The sequence below is a fragment of the Gobio gobio genome (assembly GCF_949357685.1).
Source record: "Gobio gobio genome assembly, chromosome: 6".
Classification (NCBI taxonomy): domain Eukaryota; kingdom Metazoa; phylum Chordata; class Actinopteri; order Cypriniformes; family Gobionidae; genus Gobio; species Gobio gobio.
The window spans coordinates 19,518,494-19,543,784 of record NC_137102.1 but is presented as its reverse complement, the minus strand read 5'-3'; the positions used below and the strand labels follow the sequence as shown (position 1 = coordinate 19,543,784).

Below are 25,291 nucleotides of genomic sequence, written 5' to 3'. Positions count from 1 at the left end.
GAGGCGTTACACTTTCTTCATAAGTTGAATATGGAAGGGGGTCCACCGGAAGCTGTATTTTACTTGATATAGTTTTAAATATGGATTTTTTTTTTTTACACAAACCTATCGATTCGCTTCAGAAGGACTTTATTAACCCCTGGAGCCGCGTGGAACAGATTAATTCACTTTTTTGGGCTTCAAATTTTGGGCTGCCATTCACTACCATTATAATGCTTGGTTTAGTCAGGACATTTTTTTAATATAACCCCGATTGTATTCGTCTGAAAGAAGAATATCATATACACCTACACTGAAAAAAATTATTTGTTGAATTTACTAAAAAAATTTATCGTAAGTGGTCGCAATCAATTTATTTCATCTCAATTTAAACAAAAACACACAATTCTCATAAAACCAATTAAATTTTTTAAATTAAAATCAAAAAACTAAATTTAAATTATTTAAACGAGCACAAATTAATTATGTTTAATTTAACTGGGCCATAATCCTTTTTTTCAGTGTAGGATGGCTTGAAGGTGAGTAAATCATGGATAATTTTCATTTTTGGGTGACCTATCCCTTTAACTTAAGTAAACTCAATCCACCGCATTTGTGGCGTAATGTTGATATCAACAAAAATAATTTAGACTTGTCCCTTGTTTTCTTTAGAAAAAAAAGGCAAAAATCAAAGTTCCAGTAAAGTAGAGTGAGGCACTTACAATGGAAGTGAATGAGCCAATTTTTGGAGTATTTGTAAAGCTTATAGTTTTAAAGAGGCATTACATGAATTCTTCTGTTGTAACGCATTATCATTTTTCAAATTTCTTAGCCATTTAAGGGTTTTATGGCATTGTATAATTGTATACACAAAGATTTTTCACTCTGAAATCATGTCACGTCTTGTGTATATCCTATTGAAACAGCAAGTATTTTAAAGGGATAGTTCACCCAAAAATGAAAATCCTGTCGTCATTTACTCACCCTCAAGTTATTCCAAACCTGTACGAGTTTCTTTGTTCTGCCGAACAGAAAAGATGATATTTAGAAGAATGTTGTAACCAGCCAGATAGAGCAACCATTGACTACCATAGTATTTTTTTTCCTTACTATGGTAGTCAATGGTTGCTCTATCTGCTTGGTTACAAACATTCTTCCAAATATCATCTTTTCTGTTCAGCAGAACAAAGAAAGTCGTACAGGTTTGGAACAACTTGAGGGTGAGTAAATGACGACAGAATTTAAATTTTTGGGGGAACTATCCCTTTAATGTTTGCACACTGTAACCCAGATTTTGGCTTTTTATAGAAAAGGGGGACATTCATTTTTGTTTTTATACCAACATAGTCTCAAATGCTGTCGATTAACTGGACCTTCAGCATTGCAGTTGTGATGGAGCGCAGAGAGATCAGATAGACAAACACTTCTGTGTATAAAAACTAGGGTTGCATCCGAAATCATATACTTCCCTACTATACAGGAAGCGAAAAAGAGTATGTGACAAAAGTAGTTCGTCCGAATTCAGTACTCATAAAAGATTAAGCAAAAAGTACCCGAATGATCTTCAACTTCAGGCAAGATTATGAAGTGTGCATATGATGGACACTTTACCATCCCATGAGGCCACAGGAGAGGATTTGTGATTTAACGCAACTGGTCACATGATAATGACAACTGTAGTATGTCCTGATTACAGTCATATTATACATAACACTTTTTTTGAGTATTTCGGATGCAGCCTAGGCATCTCTTAAACCAAGTATGCAGCCATTAAGTTAAGTTACATCCATTACCTTAAGGCAACAATCTTTCTTTGAGCTCTAGGTGTTCAGTATGGTTCTTTAAACCCTTAATCGCTTAATTTAAACAGAAATGTACAGTAAATAATGTAACCAGTCTTCCAGATCGTTTCTATTTTTTCGGTTCAATGAAACGTTCCTCTGAATATGAAGCACAGAGGTATTCATTAAAATTTAATGGTGATAATTACTGAATGTCTCTTACATTGTCAGGACAAAATGCAAACCGTGGTTTATTTACATGTAAATAATGAACACATCACTACTGTATGTGTGCCGTGCCACTGTATTTGGGACTCATCGTGTCAGTTTTCCCTGCTCAAAATACTTTAACAGATGGTTAACGGGAGTTTTAAAAGATGAAATCAGCAAAGGGCTTTCATAGCATTTTGTTTTCTGTGTAGTTGAAGTGATTGTGAGTTAACTGGCTGGCAGAAGGACGGTAACTGTAGACAAAATACGTTTCTAAATGCTTCCTTCAGGATCGGCGAGAGGGATTGAGTGACGAATAAGCACTACAACTTCTGTAAGAATTTGTTTCCTGGAGAAGCTTAAAGAACCAAACTATTGTTTTTGTAGGTCCCTTTTTAAAAGGACCTTTTTGAGAATAATTGGAAATATAAAAGAAGGGTCCTTCTCAAAGAAGTCATTTCGGTTTATTTGTACTGTGAAATACAAGATTAAAGTGCTATCGTTTTATACGCCTAGATTGAAACACTTTTGTAATGTTGTAGGAGTGGGTATTTATTGTATTTGTACTTTTGTACCACAAAATGGAATTGTGATTTTTTTTTTTAATATTTAAATGAATAAAGTTATTTAAAGACTATTTTCCCTGAATGACTTCCCTCAGGTCCATTTCGCACATTACACATTTCTCACAAGGCATTTATCCCAGGTTGTCAAACAATACGGCACAGCTGTGATGAATCTCTCACTAATAAACATTATTTCTCAGGAGTTAATTCCCTCTATTAAACTGCCATTGAAATGCATTAAAACTTCAACACCCCCGATTTTTCAAAAATGTGTTTTGTGGATCTCTCATCATAAACCATTAGCTGACTATACGCTTAAACCCTAAAGTGATATTTTAACAGTAACGAATGCCTTCAAGAAACATAACACCGGAGTTAACGGAAATCTCTCTGTTTAGGAGAGGTTAAACAAAGACATGCACGTATAATCATCCTTATGTCTACTTGCAGCTCTAGACCTGGAGGAAAATGATGGATCAGCTGCTCGACCCTTTTACACGACCAGCTCGCTGAGAAAAATCCTCAGAAGACCTCGAGGGAAGACGGCCCACAGAGGAAATAAACAGCCATTGTCCTGCTGCATACAATAATAGCAGCAGCTCCAAACTATTCACCGATTTCTTTTTGTTGTTTAAGTATATGAAGTTGTCAATGCTTTAGTCTGCATAAGGATATATAGCAATGCAAACTGCTTTTATGCACTGCATCTTTAAATCTGTACAAAAATTGATACATTTTCCAATGACCATATGATATCACACTAAAATATTAAAGTGCAAGAACTTCATCGGTCACAAAGAAACCAAAGTTGTAGAGCTTATACGGAAGTTATGGGTGATGTTTGCATTTTATAAGATACATCTCCTCCCGTCACAGTTAATAAGTAACAGTATAATTAAATTGTAAAATTACATTTAAAAGGGATAGTTCACCCAAAAATAAATAAGGTACACTGTAAACCTGAATAAGTTGGCAAAACTCAAATTGAGGCAATCCTAACCGCTTCTAAACTAGCATAAAACTCAATTACTCATTGGACAAACTCAATTTAATTGAGGGCAGGTTTTTCATCCAATAAATGTGTAGCCCCAACTCATTAAAAACAAATTAATGAAATGTAATTGAGTTGGTCCAACTCAATTTAATCAAATACAGTTTAAATTATATTTATATACTCATAACATGACTTTTGAACTTGACAAACTTAAACATTTAATTGGAAAAGCAATAGGCGGTTTCATTCATCATCATACACAATGTATATAATGATAATATAAGAAAAGACTGGTGTGATTCCAGACATTAGCATAGATCACTGAGTGCCCACAGCCTAAGCACAAGCGCCACTCTTCAGCACAATGGTATCCTCAAAATGCAAAAACATTACAGAAACCCCACTAATGTCCAACATAACTGAAAATTAAACACTAACATTAACTAACATCTTTCTCTATACAGAAAAACATTAAATAACATACATTTACTCTCCTAATGTAGTCCCTTGCAAAGCATGGTGGGATCTACAGATCCACTGCACAGTTGGTAATGTCAACAAAAATATTTCATGTAGTTTTAGCACAACTGAATATTTAAACTTCAGTTTTAAATATATTAGGTTGATTGAACACAATTCAATTAAGTTGTGACAAAATTAGATAGGTTAAAGTAAAGTGAACAGAATTTAAATGCGTCATATATGAAGGGCCTGAATCATTGAGTGCACTACCAAATCTCACAACAACAAAAAACATAACCCTTAATTTTGGCATTTACTGTCCCTTTTGAGTGTCATGGCAAAGCATGCTGGAAAGGGAAATCCCAGCCCAGTTTCAGTTAAATTTAAGTTAGTCAAAATTAAAAGACTAAAGTTCATGCAACTCAAAACACTGAAAATTCTGATTACTTTGTGTCAGCTGAGAACTCCAAGAAAAGTTCTAAATACTCAAGTTAATTTGTTTGAACTAAATTTGTTTAATTTGAGTTACCTCTACTCAAACCAATTCATTATTCTGAGCGTTAGGGTTTACAGTGATAATGGGGGCGAGATCTGTTTGCATTCTTCCAAATATCTTCCTTTGTGTAAAGCAGAACAAAGAAATTTGGTAACACTTTACAGTTAATTAGTTAACTACGTTTAACATGAACTAACAATTTAAAATATTTCTAAAGCATTTATTCATCATCTCAGTTAATGTTAATCTCAGCTTTTACTAATACATTATTCAAATTAAAAGTTGTACCTGTTAACGTTAGTTAATAAACCTGAACTTCATTTTTGGGTGAACCATCCCTTTAATGACTAGTCTAGATTATTGCTCAAGAACAAATAGCAGCATAGGAAACATTCTAGCCATAGCTATAATTCCAAAAAAAAATGCAACGTTCTTAAGCAGAATCACCAAACAAAACAAATAATAAATTACACCGCATTAGTGTTATCAATGCCAGAGGCAAATCAGATTTTATTGGCTTTTCTTCAGCTTCCAAATTTTCTTTAGAACCATCAAACAAAACACAATGTGCGTCGACTAAACCAGAAACTAAGAAATCCATGGTAGATTTATTTTAAAACAAAGTGCTCAGTCACATACAAGAAATAAATTAAATGCCATTTATTCCATCACTATATAGATATATATAATATATATTAAACAAAAACTTCGGGCTCTTTTCACAATTAGAGAGAGACTTTTCTTTTTGATCATTGCAAGACAGATATCCTTCAGTAAGTGCCCATGAAAGATAAAGTAGCATGGGTCTTGTTCAAGACTCAGTCAATAGAAGAATCAGTATTTCCTCATGCTGTCCTCTGACCTGACCGTGTGGCGGTGGGCGTCTCAGGCGTGGCTGATGGGCAGCTGTGTCATCGAGTGGGGCAAGAGAGGCTGCAGCACCAGTGAAGTGGGAGAGTGGACTAGAAGGATGAAAAATTCAAACGTTCAGTCTCAAAACCTCGATGAAAAACTCACGAAGAGCTGGTCAGCATATGCAAAGTTAAATAAAGCTAGCTGAATACACTTAATATTCCATGAGAATAAGTGTACCATCCATATAGGAGTGTAGCGCAGTCAGCATAGGGGCGTCCACAGGGGCAAAAGCAGTGTACTGAAGTTCGTCTATTAGAGGAGGAGAGAGTTGAGCAGACTGCAGAGATGACACCGGTGCGATTGAAGAGAGATTTGGGCTGACATGCTTCTTATGACGAGCTCGACAGTTCTGGAACCAAACCTGAGCGGCAGGCAGACGAAGCACAACATGGTTATTGACGGCACAGTGAAAGTTCATTGATGCACAAAGAATTGCAGCAAATGAAAATAAGCCACTTGCAAAACAAATGAATACTAAACATGCTAAAAAAAACACTTAGGTAATTGTAGGCAGTGCATACATGGCACAATAAAAACAATCATGCATTATACCTGAATAACCCTCCGGCTTAGACCGGTTCTTTCTGCCAACTTTTGTAAAGTCTGGGCATCTGGATTGTTGTCCTGAGCAAACTGAGCTTGCATTACCTTGAATACATAAATAAAATACATTTAAAAAAGAAAAACGCAAAAGCAAGGACTAAAGTCAAGCAGCCATTACAAGAACAATACACATCTTCAAATGAGTATTTGAGCATTAACCTGTAGCTGGTCAGCAGTGAAACTTGTGCGCGCCCTCTTGGCTGGTTTAGGCTGATTTACTTCCTGCTCCGAGGGAACGGCTCCCTCCACATTCACTCCTTTTCCTACGGCAAAGCACATAAGAATGAGCGGAATTAAACTTAAGCTGTGGTTCCATAAGAACTGACTGAATGATGGAATAAACATGGTGCGTTTATTCGGAACAATTGAAAAGGTCCATTTGTATAATGTCAAACTAACCATTCTCCATTGCACGTTTGAGGTTGTCCAACATGCAGTCGTAGTGGACACGACACAGAACCCTCTCATCCACCAAGGCAAACTCTTCTCCTGTGGACAGCTGCCTCTTGCAGGAGAAGCAAGCGAAACAAGCCAGGTGGTAGGTGTTCCCTTTTGCTCTGCGGACCCAGTCGTTTGAATGGATGTTCCTGCCGCAGTGAGCGCAACGGGTTCCGTATTTCCTGCCAGACAAAAAAAGAATCCTTGATAAGAACTTCCATAAGAAGGTAAACAAGCTTTTATGGCACTTCTTTTAGTGAGGCTAAAAGCGGTTGTTTGGTAGAGATACGGCACTCCAAGAAAAACCACAGATGGAATGAAAACACTGGTTGACTATTGTGCATTTAGATTCTAGAATTTAGGAAGGGAAACAATGAGGAAAGCATGCAAGTTTTAGGTACGCTTAATAAAAGATTCCAAAGTTTGTTTGTTTTTTCCTTTTTCACAATGATTCCATAGAAGAACCATCGTGTGAAGAATATTTTAGAACCTTTTTTTCACAAAGAACCTTTCGTGCAGTGGAAAGGTTCTAGGAATTTTAAAGGTTCTTCATGGAACCATAAATGCAAATATTTGAGTGTAGAAAAACTACAAAATGTTTAGGTCACCACATAATATGCAAATGCTTCACCCGTTTCGAAACGCTGTATTATTTTGTAACTTTTTAAAGCACACACTGCACCGAACAGAAGATATTGGTCGTCCAACGGCAGCCTGACAGCATTTTGAACGATATTTGAAGAAGCCTATTTATTTTTCATAAATTAGTAAAAAATTATTTACCTGAAGTAGTCCAATTTACAGAATATCTCCTTTTCTTTTATATAACAGCTAATGTGTCTGCCCAGAGATGTTTGGCACACGCTGCACGACAGGCATCTCACGTGCCAGCACATGTCGTTCACCTGAGGAGGAAAAGCAAGTTCTCAATTACGAGTCTAATATTTTTGTATATACAATGGAGATAGGATTTACGCGCTTAAAATGTTAAACTTGTAATTAAATAGGCCTACTCGGGAAACCCCAGCGTCCCAGAGCCGAACTAGACAATTTAGTAGGCTAATGTGACATGTCTTAAAGAGTGGTTTGTTGTTATAAACGTGTAAAATATTTAATACGCACCTTGAGCAGATATTTGTCGACGATCTCAGTGCCACAGCTGGTACAGACGGCTTTCTCCGTCATGGCATGAGGCGAGGAGCTGGGCGACAAAGAAAGCGACGACGAACACGATACCTCCTCAAACAGCTCCTGGGTTTTATCCTAAAAATCAAACAAATATAAAGCGCATTAGTCTATGTTTTTTATATATGGATACAAGTGAACAATTATAATTCTAAAAAGTTAAGGGACGAGAATTCAGCATTGGGGAACATCAGAGTGCGCTTCCTAAATAACATTATGATAAAACATATAACAGCAGCCCAGCTCCATAATATAAAAAGCGTTATGACTGTTAAATACCACCAAGTTTGTGGTGTAGAGGCCTGAACCTCCACAGCCCGCGGGCATGACGAGACGAGCAGCTCGGATACACGCACTGTATCGCGCGCTCATCCGCGCCGCCGCCTTTTAACCTCCGCGCGACGGCCGAGCGACCCATTAATGACCACTCACCGTTTTACTATGACAACCCCTACAAGCGAGCGAAGGGAGATGCAGAAACAGAAAAACGGGCGCTTTTTAACGCAAAGCTTCATCCTCTTCATTTCAAGCGCTGAAAATCCACAGGTATGCTAATATTAACTGTTTTTCTGTCGTCTTCTTTGCACTTGTGTCGCTGTCCAAACTGATTGTAGGTTTATTTTATTTTTAACCTGAACTATTTCCAAACTCTCTTTTAAAAACCGTCTTGTCGCCGTGAAAAAGAAGAAAACAAATCCCAATCACTTAATTTATATTAATTGCACACAGGCGTTGCTTGAGGCACAGCTGAGGATGGTACCGTAATTCAGAAGGCAGTTTCAGTTCGTGCTGACAAACAGGAGTAGGATTATTGTGTGATGGAAAATAAAACAGTGTGTCTGCAGCGTTTGTTTTTGAAGTTTAAAATATTGTGATTATTTTTATAACTGAAAATATTCCACAATATGTAACCTAAATATCAGATAAGCTATCAGGATTTATTAATACAAACAAGAAAGAAAAAGAAAGAAACAAAAACAGAAAATAAAGAGAAAGACGTTAAGACATTTGAAATGTATAGGCTAAGTAATTAATGTCACTCACCGTGTTCTTACTTGGACTTTCTTTCGGTGTGTTTTGTTCATTTTTCCAGTACATTGTATCCAGTATGTAGCCTGATGTTGTTATATCCACTCTTAGATCTCCTGTACAGCGAGAATTAATCCATTCGGCTGCTGCAGCTCAATGCACGTCGTGACCATGTTTTAACTCAAACTTTTGTTTTCCTCAGTGAGGGTGGAACTTTTCCTCATGTTCTCACTCCTCTGGCCGCACCTCCCTGTCACATTTACACACGCCTATTATCATCTGAGGAATCAGTTGCGTGAAATAAAAAGATCTGTAAACAAACTGCAAGCAGCATAATATTTGTTGAATCAAGTTTTGGAAACGATTTTAAGGCGATAGCTACATTATAGGGAGCTTAAATAATAGGCTACAGGTCCCTTTCATCTTTATGAATTATGATTTTGCTTCATCGCAATAGCCTACCTGCCGGTGTCAGTGATACCTATCTCAGTCAAATCAATTTTGCAATATTGTAATTCGGATGTATGCTCGCGTTATTGCGCGGGTTTGACATTTTACTCATACGTCCCTCAGCAAATACAGGTTTGGAAATATACATTGGTAAATTATGCAATTTAGGATGATAAAATTAAACATTTCGAGTTTGTAAAAATATTTTACCGTGTTTCAGCTGTAGGATAGAGTAATTTAAACAGTTGTTCTTATTCGCCCTGAAAGTCATTGTCAATATCATTTGTCGTTTGCTTATTTAGGCTACTTTTAGAACAAAACTATTAACTTAAAATAAAACTAGTAATTATTATTACGGGTTTATTTTATTTTTGGTTTATTATTTTGATATTATTGGTTGAATTGGTTATTTTCTTCTTCGTGATTTAATTGTTATTAATATTATTATTATTTTAAATCGCTATTTCCAAAGAATTATCGGCACGTTTATAGCCTACATGTTGTTTTTGCCCCAGGAGCGTAATTGTGATATTTAAATTAAAGGGGGGGGGGGGGGGGGGGGGGTTGATAAAATGGTTGATAAAATTTTATCCGAATTAAACAGGAGCATTTCTCTTGGTTTCGCCGAACCGTGTAGCCTACATTATTTAGCCTAAATATATTTACATATGTGTTTACATGTTGCCTAAATATTTAGCTTAGATGTTGTTATATAGCCAAGGCTATGTTTCATTCATGATTTATATCAATCATGTTGTCGCCAACTGAATTAGCATTATAGTATTTGCAGTTATATGAATTGTCTTGCCAGACATTTGACTTAATTTCAGTCAGCTCACATATGCATTTGAACGGACACTGACGTCTTAATTACAAGAGCAATAATATCAGTTTCCATTCAGATTATTCTTGGCTCTGTGGATTGGTTTGTTTGGCGTGGAGGATGTAAGGCAGTCTGGGATATGTGAGAGGTGTCAGTCAAGTCAAAGCGCGTGACCTTTTTTCTTTGACTTTCTGTTCAGATTTGTAATATATGTTTCCTCTCCGGGGTGACTTTCTTTCTTTCTTTCTTTCTTTTTCTGCGTACACACTGTCAAATGAGCAAGCGTCTTTGTGTGGCGTATTTTTGCTATTGCAAAAAAAAACTTTCATGCTGATATGACCGAGAAAGCATATCTGATATCATACAATGGCAATAGTTTTGTTTTGAACGTGTATTACATCATCGACTCAAATGATGTAGTTGTCATTTATCCTCTTTTCTTATGCTTCAAAGTTCATGTCATCTCTTGATTTTTTTTTTTTTTAAAGAAGTGTTATAATATAAAGAAGAAAAAAAACTATTTAGAGCGTTACTCTAGTGTTTTGGAATTCTCATCAAATTCTAATTTAAACTCAACTCCTGCAATCTTTGTCTTCCTTCCTCTGTTATGTATTTCTCTATTTCTATTTCTCTGTTTATGTCATGCCTTCTCATGGATTTAAATTTCTTATTTTTCTTACACACACACACACACACACACACACACACACACACACACACACACACACACACACACACACACACACACACACACACACACACACACACACACAAACACACACACAAACGTTTAAAAATAAAGGTTCCAAAAGGGGGTTGTTCATTTTTTAACCATTTTTGGGTCACCAAAGAACTGTTCAGTGAGCAGAATGATTCTTTCTTATAGTGTACATCATTTTCTCTAAATCCAATTAACCTTTTCCACTATAACCTTTTGTGTAATGGAGGTTCTGTGGACGTTAACTGTTCTTTATGGCGCCAATAAGGCACCTTTATTTTTAAGAGTATATATAACACAGTTTTTAAAATATAAAAAAAACTCCATACCCATTCAAGCTAAATTGACTTAAAGGCACAATATGTATTTTTCTCCGCTAGAGGTCGCTCATTCAAAACAAAGGTGTAGCTTGATGACGCCTTGATTTCGCAGAGCTTTTATTATGCCGCAGATGAGCACTTCCACATCTTCCGCTCATGCATATGTGGGGTAACGCAGCACTGTTTTATCATTAGATACATTTGAGTGTGTTGAAAGTGGTTTTAATGCTACTCTGTGCGTTCGCTCGGAGGTTACTGAGACTCTTGTTGCACACTGCAGTAAGCTAGATTGATATTAGGCATGGTAAAACATGGTACATCAAGAATACGAGATTTAAACAATAAGACTGTGTTGAGCTATAAAACTATATTTCTCTGGATTTAAACATTCTTGAAAACATTTGGGATTATGTTAGTACACAAGTGCTACTCAGTGATCTCCCGCCCATTACTCTATGACTGGTTTGCTCTGTCTCTATGCCTTCTACCCATGTGGTTTAAGCAGTCGCCTGCTAAATAACATTGTTCCTGTACTGTTTCCTATATCAGATCCACTGGCCCTGTTGATAAAAAAAAAAACTCTAGCTATCCCAATACAAACGGAAATCAACTTTTTAATTTAATTTAATTTATTTTATTATTTTACAGTCATCCTCACCATGTCCACATTTGTTTTTCCCCATAACAGATCTTTCTCATTACTTTGAACAGAAATAATAAACTGGAGACCCTTGTAATTGCCACTGTAATGCAAAGAAAAATGTGGCTTCTAAAAGATGTAGATCCCTAAGAGAGAGAAAAGCAGCCAGCATCATTCATTACACAACAAGAGAGCCATTCGTTTATTCATTGACTTTCATTCATGAGGCAGAGATCTGATGCAGTTTGGGGGGGTGCTGTAACATGACACTGAGGGTCTGGGAGGTGAGGGGTCTCAGAGCTCCTTGACTTTGAGTAAATGAGGTCTGACAGGTTGATCGGGGAGCGCTGTGGTCATGTTTCCTGACCAGTTCTGCTGGCATTAAAGCTGGCCAGCGCAGGAAGAGAAACCCCATTTGGCAGATGTGTGACAGCACAGTGAGTTTCCAGACACAGGGGAACACAGTCCTCAACGGAGACCCGTGCAGAAAACGATAGTGATAGGGGAAATGTATTGAAGCAACATCATGATTTTAGTGGTAGTCCAAAAACATTTCAAGGATCATTCATCATGTTTGCTAATACCAGAATGCCTGACTTAAACCATTTCCTACAAAATAATTTAAATAATTTCCAATTGACCTCTCTGGAAATCATTGATTATAATCACATTGGATTTGTATATCCGTTCTCCATAATGTGACCCTGCAAATAATACTGATGAGACAGTGTGGACATAAACTGTACGTCTGTTTAATCTTTATTATTTATTATTTATTTATTTATATTTATATATTATTTATTATTTATTTATTATTATTTAATCTTTTTTTCTTTATAAGTTATATTATCAGAATAACACTTTTAGTGAAAAGTTGAAATGAAATATATATATATATATATATTATATTTAATAGCTTTTGCTTTAGTGGGAGCAAGAACATCTGACCTCCTGTACAATTGAGTTCATATGACCAGATTTACTTTGATTAGTGACCTAGAAATAGTGCAGAATCTGAATTATTATTTTCATATTAATTTAATCAATTTTCATAGTTAAAAAAATGTAACTTTTCTACACTCTAAAATGTTGTGTTTTTTTAGAGTATGCATTTAACAATTAATGAGTTTTGAGTCATAACCAGCTTGCATGTGAAGATTCGAAACCCCCACCATTGTGTCTGGTCATTGATGTCTCGTTCTAGATAATCTCAGCATTGCAGTTTCCATCTACATCTTTGTGCCGGTTGCGTGTCGATGGAGCGCAGCCCTCGGAGGAAATGGAGCTGATGACAGTTTCTCATGCAGCTAGGGGGCTCTGAACCTCTGCTATCATGCAGACCACAGGAAACAGAGATTACAACATGACCACCACAAGGGAAGTTATACCCAAAACACATACACTTAAGTGTCTGTTCTTCGCGTCTCCATGCAACCTTCGGCTCCAACCGAATGCTTTGTTTCGTCGCCACAAAGGAGTGTCCCCACTATCAATGACTCAGTTCCGGTACAAAGTGCTGAATGAATCTGTAAATAACGTTAGGATGTTTTTAAAGTCAACATGTTGGGGTTTGTTGTGCTGACGCCTGTCTATAAGGCCCAGTAGTGTTGCTATTTGGAGCCGCTTGCGTGATTAATGCTGTGTTTGTGCGGCTAGCTTTGAAAATCATTTTCCTTGCATGCAAAGCCTATCAAGAGAAATTCAAATGTGCTAAAATCCCAATGGGTTTTCACAGGCATTCCTTGGCCACGCTCCAATGGGGATATCCTGGCAGGAGGATGCTGTCTAGATGCTTGTATGCTTTAGAAGTTAAGTCTTCCTTACCTGTCCCAGGTGAACCCCAAAACCCAGTGCTTGTATCCCTCATACACAGCTGCTGTCTCTTGAGACAACCTGCTGTATGTGAGAAAGGCATGAATTAATAGATGTAGAAGCTCAAGTGCTTTTCATCTGTCCAGACTTGAGGCACATTGGTCTGGGAAATTAATCCAATGAACCCCCCTCTGGAGATGGAACACTGCTCGGTTACACCTCTGTTTGATCTTGAATTCATTTGAATCAACATCGACATGAATTCCTGTATCTGCATTCCTAAAGCCACGAAAGCCCATTCAGCCCTCAAGCGCACATCACCATTGACTTAATTCACAGCGATTCTAGTAAACCCCCACCTCAAATTATTCCATTACACACTGCTCTCTATATTGTTAAAATGACAAAAAGGTTTAGGAGTTAGATTTTTAGGCTGGTCAGCCTCAGTGTTCTAACAGCGCTCGTCAGTGTCAAAATGAGTGAGATGGCCAATCATATCAAAGAAGGCAGGCCGAATTCCAGCACGATGTTCTACAACCCCAAATCAGAAAAAGTTGGGACAGTATGGAAAACGTAAATAAAAAAAAAGAAGTGATTTCTAAATTTACTTTGACTTGTATTTCATTGCAGACAATATGAACACAAAATATTTCATGTTTTGTCTGGTCAACTTCATGTCATTTGTAAATATGCATCCTTTCCTGTCATTCAGACCTGCAACACATTTCAAAAAAAGTTGGGACAGTAAAGCATTTACCACTTTGTAATGTTGCCATTCCTTTTCAAAACACTTAAAAGATGTTTAGGGACTGAAGACACCAAGTGATGAAGTGTTTCAGGTGTAATTTTGTCCCATTCTTCCTGCAAACAAGTCTTCAGGTGGGCAACAGTACGGGGTCTTCGTTGTCGCATTTTGCGCTTCAAAATGCACCACACATTCTCTATTGGAGACAGGTCGGGACTGTAGGCAGGCCAGTCAAGTACCCGTACCCTCTTCCTCCGCAGCCAGGACTTTGTAATGTGGGCAGAATGTGGTTTTGCATTGTGTTGTTGAAATATGCATGGACGTCCCTGGAAAAGATGTCTTCTTGAAGGCAGCATATTATGCTCCAAAATCTCTATGCACTTTTCAGCATTAATGGTGCCTTCACAGAAGTGCAAGTTACCTTTGCCAAGGGCACTGACACAAACCCATACCATGACAGACCCTGGCTTTTGGACTTGTTGCTGAAAACAGTCTGGATGATCCTTTTCTTCTTTGGTCCGGAGCACACGGCGTCCAATCCTCCCAAAAAATACCTGAAATACTGATTCACCTGACCACAGTACACGTTTCCAATGTCGAATCCATCCCAGATGCCTCAGAGCCCAGAGAAGTCGACGGCGCTTCTGGACACTGTTAACATAGGGCTTCCTTTTGGTACAGTACAGTTTTAACTGGCATTTGTGGATGTAACTACGTATTGTGGTACTTGACAAAGGTTTGCCAAAGTAGTCCTGAGCCCATGTGGTGATATCGCTTATAGATGAATGACGATTCTTGATGCAGTGCCGCCTGAGGGGTCGGAGATCACGGTTGTTCAGCTTAGGCTTGCGCCCTTGTCCTTTACGCACTGAAATTCCTCCAGATTCCTTGAATCTTTTAATTATGTTATGCACTGTTGAATGTGAAATATCCAAATCTCTTCCTATCTTTCTTTGAGGAACATTGTTTTTAAACATTTCAATAATTTTCTCATGTATTTGTTGGCAAACTGGCGATCCTCGACACACCTGTTTCAAATCACATCATTATTTAACCATTTTACCTCATTACTAGCCCTAAATTGCTCCTGTCCCAACTTTTTTTGAAATGTGTTGCAGGTCTGAATGACAGGAAAGGATGCATATTTACAAATGACATGAAGTTGACCAGACAAAACATGAAATATTTTGTGTTCATATTGTCTGCAATGAAATACAAGTCAAAGTAAATTTAGAAATCACTTCTTTTTTTTTATTTGCGTTTTCCATACTGTCCCAACTTTTTCTGATTTGGGGTTGTAGTTTAAAGGCCCACTGAAGTGCCTTAAAAAGCGCAGCATTATTCAATGGGTTGACGTAATTTCCACTGAAACAGGAAGACACTGGGGGACATATCGAATAGCTCCTCCCCTTTTTTAAAATAGCTAATAGCGTTTTGTTTATATTACAGCTCGGCCAGAGCTGTTGAGCTTGGTAAAGCTGCAGTTTCCTCCTAATCTCTAACCGTTTCCCCTCTTAACCTCCTCCATGTCGCTTTAAAATATAGCATTCTGCGCAGAATTCAAATGGGTCTGATACGCTTTGTGGTCTGTGTCGATGGGCTGGAGAAGACTGTTTGCACTGCGGTTGTTCATGTGACACTAACGTAAATTCGCCCCAATGGAAATTATATTTACACTGTCTGAATTGTTCTCTATCCCCTATATAGTGCACTATTGTGCCATTTACCATGTAGATAGTAAATGTGTGAACAAATGACAGATTTCAGCCACAGCTTCAGCGTCGATTTATAATGTAGGGGGCGGAACTCTTCAGATTCTAGAGAGTATTTGATTGGACAGAAAATCTGTCATCAAAATCACTGATCCAGGGGTGATTCTAGGGTTTTCATTTTAGGGGGGCTCAGCCCCCAGTGAGGGTATGAAAAAAAAATGGTAAGACTTTAGTTTAGGGTTCAATTCTCACTATTAACTAGTAACTTATTAGTATGCATATTAGGATATTAGCTGTTTATTATTTCATTTCGGGGGCATGGCCCCTTTAGAAAATTTTGATTTCTATTATATGTGCATTTTAAGATGTTCTGAACGCCAAAAAAATAGATAACAATAGCTTGAAAACCATGTCAGTGGGCAGATTAAAGTTGGACTTTATCAAGTTTATCAGTGGACTGATAGTTTTTCAATTTTCATCAGTAAAGAAAGTAAACATACGTTTAACTGATATTGATATGTTTTATGAATCGTTTTTGAAGGCTAACAGGAAAGCTGGGTAACTAAATTTATTAGATTAATTCACAATATGCACACATTAATTACTAATCTTATGCCCAATACAAGCTGAAAAAAGCTGAACTTTTTTATTTACTGAGAGCTACAAATGGAATTATTAATTTACAATATGCACACATTCATTAATCTTATGCCTAATCTGAAGAAAACGGCTTTGTTAATATTTCTTGTTTGTTAATTATATTGTAAATTACATTATAGGCCTATTTCAAATCAAAATGGCCAAATTAGACAAAAGTTCATAAATTTGGCTGAATATTTTTGTAATTTTTTTAACATTTCTGACTTAAAGAAGCGTCTCCGGTTACGTATGTAACCTAGGTTCCCTGAGAACAGGGAACGAGACGCTGCGTCAGCTTGACGTTACGGGGAACGCCCTTAGGGCCTGTTTAGAGAGCCTTAGGGGAGGTTTAGTGCTTAGGCCTACCGACTGGTAGCAAACTAAGCCAGCTGCCCGAGCACCTCTGACTCGGGAACTCACCCTTGGGGAGGCCTATTGAGGCCTACCACCCGATAACAGGCTTTTTAGGGAGGCCTGTAGAGGCCTACTACCTGACAGAAAGCATTGCTAGTTACCCGAGCATCCTAACTCAGGAACTCGCCCTCAAGGGAGGCCTAGTGAGGCCTACTACCTGATAGCGGGCCTGCAGGGAAGCCCAGCCTGCTACCTGCAGGCAACTCGTGCTAACTGTTTCTCATTTTGATGGTCCAGGAGCCCAGAAACAAGCCCTCAAGGAGGCCTGGTGAGGCCTACTACCTTATACTAGGAGTTGGATAGGCCTAGTAAGGCCTACAACTCGATAATGGGCCCTTAGAGAGGCCCAGCAAAGCCTTACAATCAGTCTACAGGGAGGCCTAGTGCGGCCTACTACCCAGCAGCAGCCTAGCAGTTTGTGTGCTAGCTGGCACAGCGACTGGCAAACAGGAGCCTTCCTTCAGGGAGGCCCAGCGGGGCCTGCTACCTTACGACCAGTCTTCAGGGAGGCCTAGTGCGGCCTCCTACCCAGCAGCAGGCTAGCAGTTTGTGTGCTAGCTGGCACGGCGACTGGCAAACAGGAGCGCTTCTTCAGGGAGGCCTGGTGAGGCCTACTACCTGCCAATGGTTCATCACAACCCACCATGTGACTGAGCCCCAGCCTGCGCCCTCAAGGGAGGCCTGGTGAGGCCTGCTACCTCATGCCGAGTCTTCAGGGAGGCCTGGTGCAGCCTACCACCCATCAACAGCTTAGCAGCCCATGCTAGCTGACAGCGACTGGCGAAAGGGAGCCTGCCTTCAGGGAGGCCCGATGGGGCCTACCACCTCACAGCAGGCCTGCAGGGACGGCTTCCTGGTGGCAAGAGTGAAAAACTGTTATGCTGTTATAACCTTGGGCTGACAGTAGCTTCTCTGCTGGCTGACAAAAAATTAACATCCAACTGCTAACTAGGGTTATTAGTTGGGAAATTCTGCTACTTGAAGCCGACATCGTTGGGGAGCAATATATACCGCAATACACATGGGGCCGAGCTTTGCAGAGGCCTACCAAGGCTGACTACCTATTTCCCAGGTTGCAGCTAATAAATTGCCAACCTCCCCAACCGTCGGGACTCACTCGCAAAGAGGCCTGTCTGAGGCCTACTACCTGAACTGGAGTCTACTGCCAAGACTGCCCCAGCTGGCTACTCACAGCCAGCTGGTCCTACAATCCATCCCAGCCTAGCTGGGTGACTCCAATTCCTTCTGGAGCCAACCGTATAATGGTGCAGTCTTATCGGCAGCGCCTACAAGCACTGGAACCTAATCACATTGTCCATAGCAGGGTACTCGGCAAACCAAACGCCCTGTACCCCCTAAGCGGGGGGAGTACCACATACGCCGCCCACCTCATGGAGGTCCTAGCTTTAATAGCGGCCTACCATATCGTTGCAAGGGCGTCAGCCATGGCAATGCTCTGGCTACAAGGGAGCTCACGACCAAACCAACATAAACAAAGGGTTGCAAAGTGCTGCTCGACCCGAGCCATGGGTGAGGCAGAATGATACAGAGCTATGAGTGGAGGTACTCAAATCTACCCTGCCTTGTCAGGGGAGTACTATCAACTGGCCAGGGCATATACAGGAAGGGCCAGCGCCTGCCAAAAAACTGGCGGCCTCTAAAAACTAGCTCTGGAAAGCCGGGCTGAGCTATGCATACGGAATTTTCGTATCTGCATGAAAAACGCCTCAACCCTTGCCCCACGACTACTGGCTAAGTCGCTATCAATTCTGCACAGCACCAACCTGCATTACTAGAAAAAGCCCCAGAACGCAGGTAAGGGGGCGGGCCTTGGCAGGACTACTCTACACAAGAGGAGGCTACATTAGGGACAGTAATAAAGCTAGATTCAGAAAGGGAACAGCTACCCGGAGTGCAGACGCTTTCTTGGCGTGCATCTCCGTAATCCCTAGAAAGCCTAGGCCAATCTAGATCTGTACCCGAGGTCCATAAAAGGGCCGCTACTATTGCACCATGCAAAAAGGGGCACTCGGGTAGAAGTGCCAGTCGTTAAATAGATCTGGCTCTAGAAAAGCTTACAGAAAGCTTACAGAAAGCTTACAGAAAATATGTAATAATTTCCCTTATAGGGGACTTACCCGCTCGCCTGCAGCACGCCATGATATCCACCCACAAGCTTTATTTTCACATGAATGCTTAGGTGTACTACTACCACGGGGCTGAGGGGGCGCACTCACCAACCAGGCCAGGCAGACCGTCAGAGTCTGACGTTGCTCTTTCTCCGCTCATCATGGGCCCGTCCAGCCTGGTGTTAAAGCGCCTGGGGAGAAAAAACCTAGGAGAAGGACGCCCTCCTCACTCAACGCGCTCTTGGGGGAGGAGACTTGTCCCAGCGTGGTCTTCTTCGCTGGAACCGACCTTGCCCGGCGTCCTTCCTATTCCTAGTGCGGGAGTCCCGCCTCTTCTGCGCCCTACTCCGCCACTGAGGGGGCGCACGAGAGGCGACACTGGCTCGCTGGTCCTGTCGCTGACCCTCGGGCCGCGATGGACCAGGGCCTCCCGCCTGCCTGGGCGCGGCCCCGGATCTCCACGGAATGCATGATCTGAATGCTGCTGAGCGCGCCCTCGCCTCTCTGAACCTTTCCACCACCGCCTCGACGGAGGTGCCGAAAAGCTCAGAGGGCGAGACCGGGGCATCGAGGAGAAAAGCTTTCTCTTTCGCCCCGATGTCCGCGAGGTTCAGCCACAGATGTCTCTCCGTAGCTACCATAGCCGCCATCGCACGCCCGATGGCGACTGCTGTTTGCTTGGAAGCACGGAGAGCCAGATCTGTGGTGAGGCGGAGCTCAGCCATCGCGTCAGGGGGTAAGCCCTCCCCCTGGTCGAGATCCTTCAGCAAGTCGGCCTGGTATGCCTGTAGCACTGCGGTAGTATGCAGTGCTGCAGCGGCCTGACCCGCTGACGTGTACGCCCTACCGTTTAAGCGCGAGGTATTTTTCAGCGCTTTAGACGGCAGGGTGGGAGTTCTCAGTGTCGATGGCCTCCCCGACGCGAGATAGTTCGCAAACGTCTCGTCAATCGGAGGCATCGACACGTACCCATGCTCAGCCGATCCTTCAACATCAGCGAAGTTCCCACGCTGATGCCGAAATATCCGGGCCGAGTATGGGTTCCTCCATGCCCCCGAGATCTGGTCGTGCAGATCGGGAAGGAATGGAAGGCTCCCCAGAGGTGAAGGGTTATGGCCGGAGAGAAAGCGATCATCCAGGCGACCAGGACGCTCGGGTTCTCTCCTAGCGCGCTGCCAGCGTAACTCCAGCCTGCTGGTGGCGCGCTCCATAACCTCGATCAGCTCTGTGTACACGGGGGAAGATGGCTGAGAGGGTTCGGTTCCAACCGATTCATTACCACCCTGCCCAGCCATCCTCTGCTCAAATGGAAGAGCATCGGCTGACGAAGAGGAAAGATCCGACTCCTCCCCCGTCAGCCGCCCCTCGCGACCTGGCTGGTCGTCTGTGAGGATTACACCCTCCTCCAGACGACGAGCCAAGTCCGTCTGAGAACCCCAGGACTTCCATCGTCGCTCAGCCTCGGCGTGAGCAGGACCGTCCCCAGACGCTGGCCCCTCTTCCCTCGAGAAGAGGGCCAAGCGAGAGCGGAGCGTTCGGATGGGGAAACGCTCGCAGTTCGCGCAAGAGGCTCCCTCAAGAACCTCCCGCGCATGCTCTTCCCCCAGGCAGTAGACACAGAGATTGTGCGTGTCCTCAGGCGTCAAATACCTGGGACACGGATCCGCACACTTTCTAAAGTGTCGGGTCTTCTGTGAACACTTCATCCTTTCTTACCAATGTAATTCTCTCTTGTAACACCAGACAGAACAGTCACTGAAGACGAAGAAGCGGTGTCATGTTGGCAGAGGCGCCCTTTTATACTTCCTGGTCGCATCTGGATGACGTCATCGGCTGTCGCCGGTCAGTAGGACTGATGTGATTCGATTGTAGCTCAGACACCTGTCACGCCGAGGGCGTTCCCCGTAGCGTCAAGCTGACGCAGCGCGAGTTCCCTTTCGAAAGGGAACTACATATCTCACACTTGACGTCGAGTCCGGCTGCTAAAATTCGTGCTCAGCCTCAGCAGCTTCTGTGAACATAAAGCCCGCTTTTCCCGGTTTTCTCAAATATTTTGACATTGACGAGCGGTGACAGACCAATGAGAGCTCAGATCAACACACACACGTCTGCTTCTGACGTGCGCTCTATTCGACGCCGCTGCGGATTGAAGAACACGCTGATTAAAAACGTGAAAAAGCCGAAGCCAGTTTCATAGTTTATAAAGCTTAATCACACATTTTTTAGGGGGGAAGAAGTTTAGGGGGTTAAAAAAGGCCTAGTGACGCCCATGCGTTGATCCATTAGCGGAAGTGAGAGACTGTAAGTTTTGATTGCTTATGTATTCTAAATGAGATTTTTGTCTGTTTTGGAGCACACTAGCTTACAGATAACAGTAAGGCTGTTATATTCATACTAAAAGCCAAAAAACTTCTATTTTGATTTCATGGGGACTTTAATGTTGAAAGAGTGAGGTAAGATAGAAGTAGCGAATTTTAATATTTGACAACTGTGTTATGATAGAAATGTTAAACGGTCAACAGTAATATCTAGTGATGCAACTTTTTTCTCAAATTTTGCAGATTTAAATAGGCTATGCTATAATTTACGTGATTATTCATGTAATACATAACTGAATGACTAGACAAGAAACATTTTACATTTTCAAAATATGAGGCATACAAATAAGAGGGAATATTTAAAATATTACTTGCAAATAGTTCAAATTGGTTACTTCACAACTAAAATTAGACCTAAAATGTACACCATTCTATTTCTTTATACACTATATAAAAAAAATGGTCCCTCTCCCCATGTTCATGGTTATGGCCGTACAAATCGAAGCAGAAAAATACAGAATTCTGAATGGGGTGTTTGATTGAAGTGGACATTTTTACTCATCGAAACCGATCAAGATCACCCCCTGTTTGGTTGCGTCTGTCTCCGTGATATCGGTCGGTATAGTCGGCATGCATCGACATACTTTTACGTCGTTCGGTTGGGTTTTTATGGGCACTTAAATCCTGGCAGGGCACTTAGCCTCCCTCTGAGAGAACGAGAAAGGAAATGCACAGTGTAAATGCTCTCATCTGGTAGTGATTTGTCTTTGCCTATGTACCCTTGGCCCTCATTCAGCATGGCGTCTGCCACAGTCAGAGTCAGGGGAGCGCTCTGATTACTGCCGTGATGAGTGAGAGAGAGAGCCTGGGTCTGTTGGTGGGCAGATCAACAGGTACAGCTGACCTCAGACCAGTGCTGGACTAATGTGTGGATGTTAAGGACAAAATATATGATAATTATAATAATTGTGAAAGCTTTGATCTTAATTCTTCAGAGTGATAAAGCTCACATGCATTTATATTACACCTGCCTGCATGTCTACAGAATGTAATAACAGTGCATACTCTGAATTTACAGCGCTTGTGCCTCTCACAGTGTATTTTTTTGGTGTTTTGTTGGAGCTTTTATCCAAAGCAACTTCAAGCAAGGTATACAACATTCGGTGTAATGTTATGTTTTGGAAAGAAGTATCTTGTGCTCAGCAAACCTGCATTTAATTGTTTCAAAAATGCAGTAAAAACATGTCATGTTATGAAATATTATTGTAGCTGTTTTATCTTTTAATGCATTTTTTAAAAGTATTTTATTTCTGTGATGGTAAAGCTGAATTTTCAGCATCATTACTCCAGTCTTCAGTGCATGATCCTTCAGAAAACATTCTGATAATGATTTACTGCTCAAGAAACATGTCTTATTATTATCAATGTTGAAAACAGTGCTTAATATTTATACCATTATACATTATTTTCCACGATTCTTTGATGAAAAGTAAGTTCAATTCATTTTTTGGATCAATTTACATCCTTGCTGAATAAAAGTATTATTTTGTTTAAAAAAAAAAAAAAAACATGACAGCCATCATGGGACCATCATGGTAATTAATGTTGGTTTGTGCTGTGCTTTTTAACAGGAAATGAGCTTTTGGAATTTTATTATGAACAACCCTGTAGAGTATGTATCATATGAATAGAACATAATAATAATAATAATAATAATAATAATACAAACAAGAATCCCAAACTTCCTTAAATAGACTCCTGAAACAACTTCCCTTCAGGGATCATTTTCCATATTTTTTAAGTATTGATGATGGATATATTTATAAATAAGGTGCGGTCTGACATTTTGAAGAGATAGTTGATTACATTTCTTTGTACGGCTTCAAATAACACTGTCAAATAGATTTATTCAAATTCACTGTGAACTGATAACATAGATAAACCAAACATCTGTCAGATAAATTATAAATGGTAAACTGATTGTTTTTGTAACCTTAGCATTATTCCTTTACAAAGCTTTTAATGATTCTGACATGACTTCAAATAAAGTAATCTCACAGATTTGAAAATCTATATTGATAAAGTAATAGTCTGTCATTTTGTGTACTGTAAATAAATATGATCAAGTTATGACAACGTGTATTAACATTGCTACAATATTACAAGCAATGTTCTAAAAAAATTTAATTATACAAGATTCAACTCATTTTTAAAGTCAATTTAATGTCATTAAAGTTTTTTCACAGTGTAGTTTCATGAAATTAAGTACACCAAAAAAAATTTATTTAAAGCAAATAGCATTTACTGAGGTGACATATGGAATACCAAGAAAACAAGTAATTCATTATGTGAATTACAAATATGTTAAACAAAATCTAAAAAAATAAGCCCAAATAGTTGAAAACATCTGCGTGTGTCTGAGACTATGTGTGTCTGAGACTATCTTTAATAATCAATATGCAGAGTCTTCTAAGATTTGAATGGACTTTCGGGAAGATTATAATCTTCAAACCCCAATCTTATTTCTCTCAACCTGCCTGAATAATTGGCAACACTTTAGACATTCTACTAAGTAACTATAAGACAACTGCATGTCAACTAACTCTCATTAGAGTATTTGTAGATGGTCCTCCAACAGACATTCTACTGACTATAAATAACTTTGCAACTGCATACACTATATTGCCAAAAGTATTGGGACACCCCTTGGTGGTATTATAACAAAGTGGAAGCAATTGGGAACAACACCAACTCAGCCACGAAGTGGAAGACCACGTAAAATCACTGAGCGGGGTCAGTGCATGCTGAGGTGCACAGTGCGTAGAAGTCGCCAACTTTCTGCAGAGTAGAATAGCTACAGACCTCCAAACTTTGTGTGGCCTTCAGATTAGCTCAAGAACAGTGTGTAGAGAGCTTCATAGAATGGGTTTCCATGGCCAAGCAGCTGCATCCAAGTGAAATGCAAAGCAAATGCAGTGGTGTAAAGCACGCCTCCACTGGACTCTAGAGCAGTGGAGACCTGTTTTCTGGAGTGACCAATCACGCTTCTCTGTCTGGCAATCCGATGGACGAGTCTGGGTTTGGCGGTTGCCTGGAGAACGTTTCTTGCCTGACTGCATTGTGCCAAGAGTAAATTTTGGTGGAGGGGGGATTATGGTGTGGGGATGTTTTTCAGGGGTTGGGCTTTGCCCCTTGGTTCCAGTGAAAGGAACTCTTAATGCTTCAGCATACCAAGACATTTTGGACAATTTGACGCTCCCAAATTTGTGGGAACAGTTTCATTGACTGTTCCAACATGACTGCGCACCAGTGCACAAAGCAAGGTCCATAAAGACATGGATGAGCGAGTTTGGTGTGGAGGAACTTGACTGGCCTGCACAGAGTCCTGACCTCAGTCTGATAGAACACCTTTGGGATGAATTAGAGCGGAGACTGTGAGCCAGGCCTTCTCGTCCAACATCAGTGCCTGACCTCACAAATGCGCTTCTAGAAGAATGGTCAAAAATTCCCATAAACACACTCCTAAACCTTGTGGAAAGTCTTCCCAGAAGAGTTGAAGCTGTTATAGCTGCAAAGGGTGGGCCAACTCCATATTAAATCCTATGGATTAAGAATGGGATGTCATTAAAGTTCCCAAAACTGTATAGTATATCAATTTATTCTACTTACCCGAACCCTAACCTTAGGGTGTTTTCACACTTGGGTCCTCTTTAAAGAACCGACTCCTTTAAGTGGACCAAGAGGTGAACCAAGCGAAAAAGGACCCAGTTCTCTTTATGTTCACACTGTCCAAAAAGATGCAAATGAAATAAAGTGCTTTAAAATTTCCAGGTAAAGTAGGTATGCCAAAAGAAATGGAATAATCACATGAAAAAATAAAACTGCATATTCTTCACTCTATGATGTACTCCAC

General features: G+C 40.5%; 2 protein-coding genes across 6 annotated transcripts in view; one reads left to right on the top strand and one right to left on the bottom strand.

Moving 5' to 3' along the window:
* slc44a5a (solute carrier family 44 member 5a) overlaps positions 1-3,640 on the top strand; it is a 141,020-nt gene extending 137,380 nt beyond the window's left edge. The window contains exon 20 of one of the 3 annotated variants that reach the window (XM_079818568.1): positions 2,987-3,640. In XM_079818568.1, coding sequence (XP_079674694.1) covers positions 2,987-3,126 — 140 coding nt within the window. In that variant the 3' untranslated portion in view covers positions 3,127-3,640. Of the gene's footprint in view, position 1; positions 1,076-2,986 lie in introns of those variants that run through there. The other 2 variants (XM_079818566.1, XM_079818567.1) reach the window with 2 other exon arrangements.
* Positions 3,641-4,967: 1,327 nt separating this feature from the next.
* lhx8a (LIM homeobox 8a) lies at positions 4,968-8,858 on the bottom strand. Of its 3 annotated transcripts, XM_079818563.1 has the most exons (8): positions 8,674-8,858; positions 7,567-7,707; positions 7,228-7,349; positions 6,406-6,626; positions 6,166-6,269; positions 5,956-6,051; positions 5,581-5,764; positions 4,968-5,450 (listed from the first exon to the last, which is right to left on the bottom strand). In XM_079818563.1, exons 1-8 carry the CDS (start codon positions 8,725-8,727, stop codon positions 5,374-5,376), a joined length of 999 nt encoding a protein of 332 aa, XP_079674689.1. In that variant the 5' UTR covers positions 8,728-8,858; the 3' UTR covers positions 4,968-5,373. The 3 variants fall into 3 exon arrangements, with proteins under 3 accessions (XP_079674689.1, XP_079674691.1, XP_079674690.1); XM_079818565.1 differs by lacking the exon at positions 7,567-7,707 and having other exon boundaries at positions 8,674-8,854; XM_079818564.1 differs by lacking the exon at positions 5,956-6,051 and having other exon boundaries at positions 4,969-5,450; positions 8,674-8,856.
* Positions 8,859-25,291: the final 16,433 nt, after the last annotated feature.

Excerpts from the sequence above, each read along its gene's own strand:
- lhx8a (XM_079818563.1), bottom strand. The coding sequence starts at position 8,727 with ATGTACTGGAAAAATGAACAAAACACACCGAAAGAAAGTCCAAGTAAG. Across the intron at positions 7,708-8,673 it reads AAAGTCCAAGTAAGAACACG|GATAAAACCCAGGAGCTGTT; the intron begins GTGAGTGACATT and ends TTTGATTTTTAG. Across the intron at positions 7,350-7,566 it reads TCGACAAATATCTGCTCAAG|GTGAACGACATGTGCTGGCA; the intron begins GTGCGTATTAAA and ends TTTCCTCCTCAG.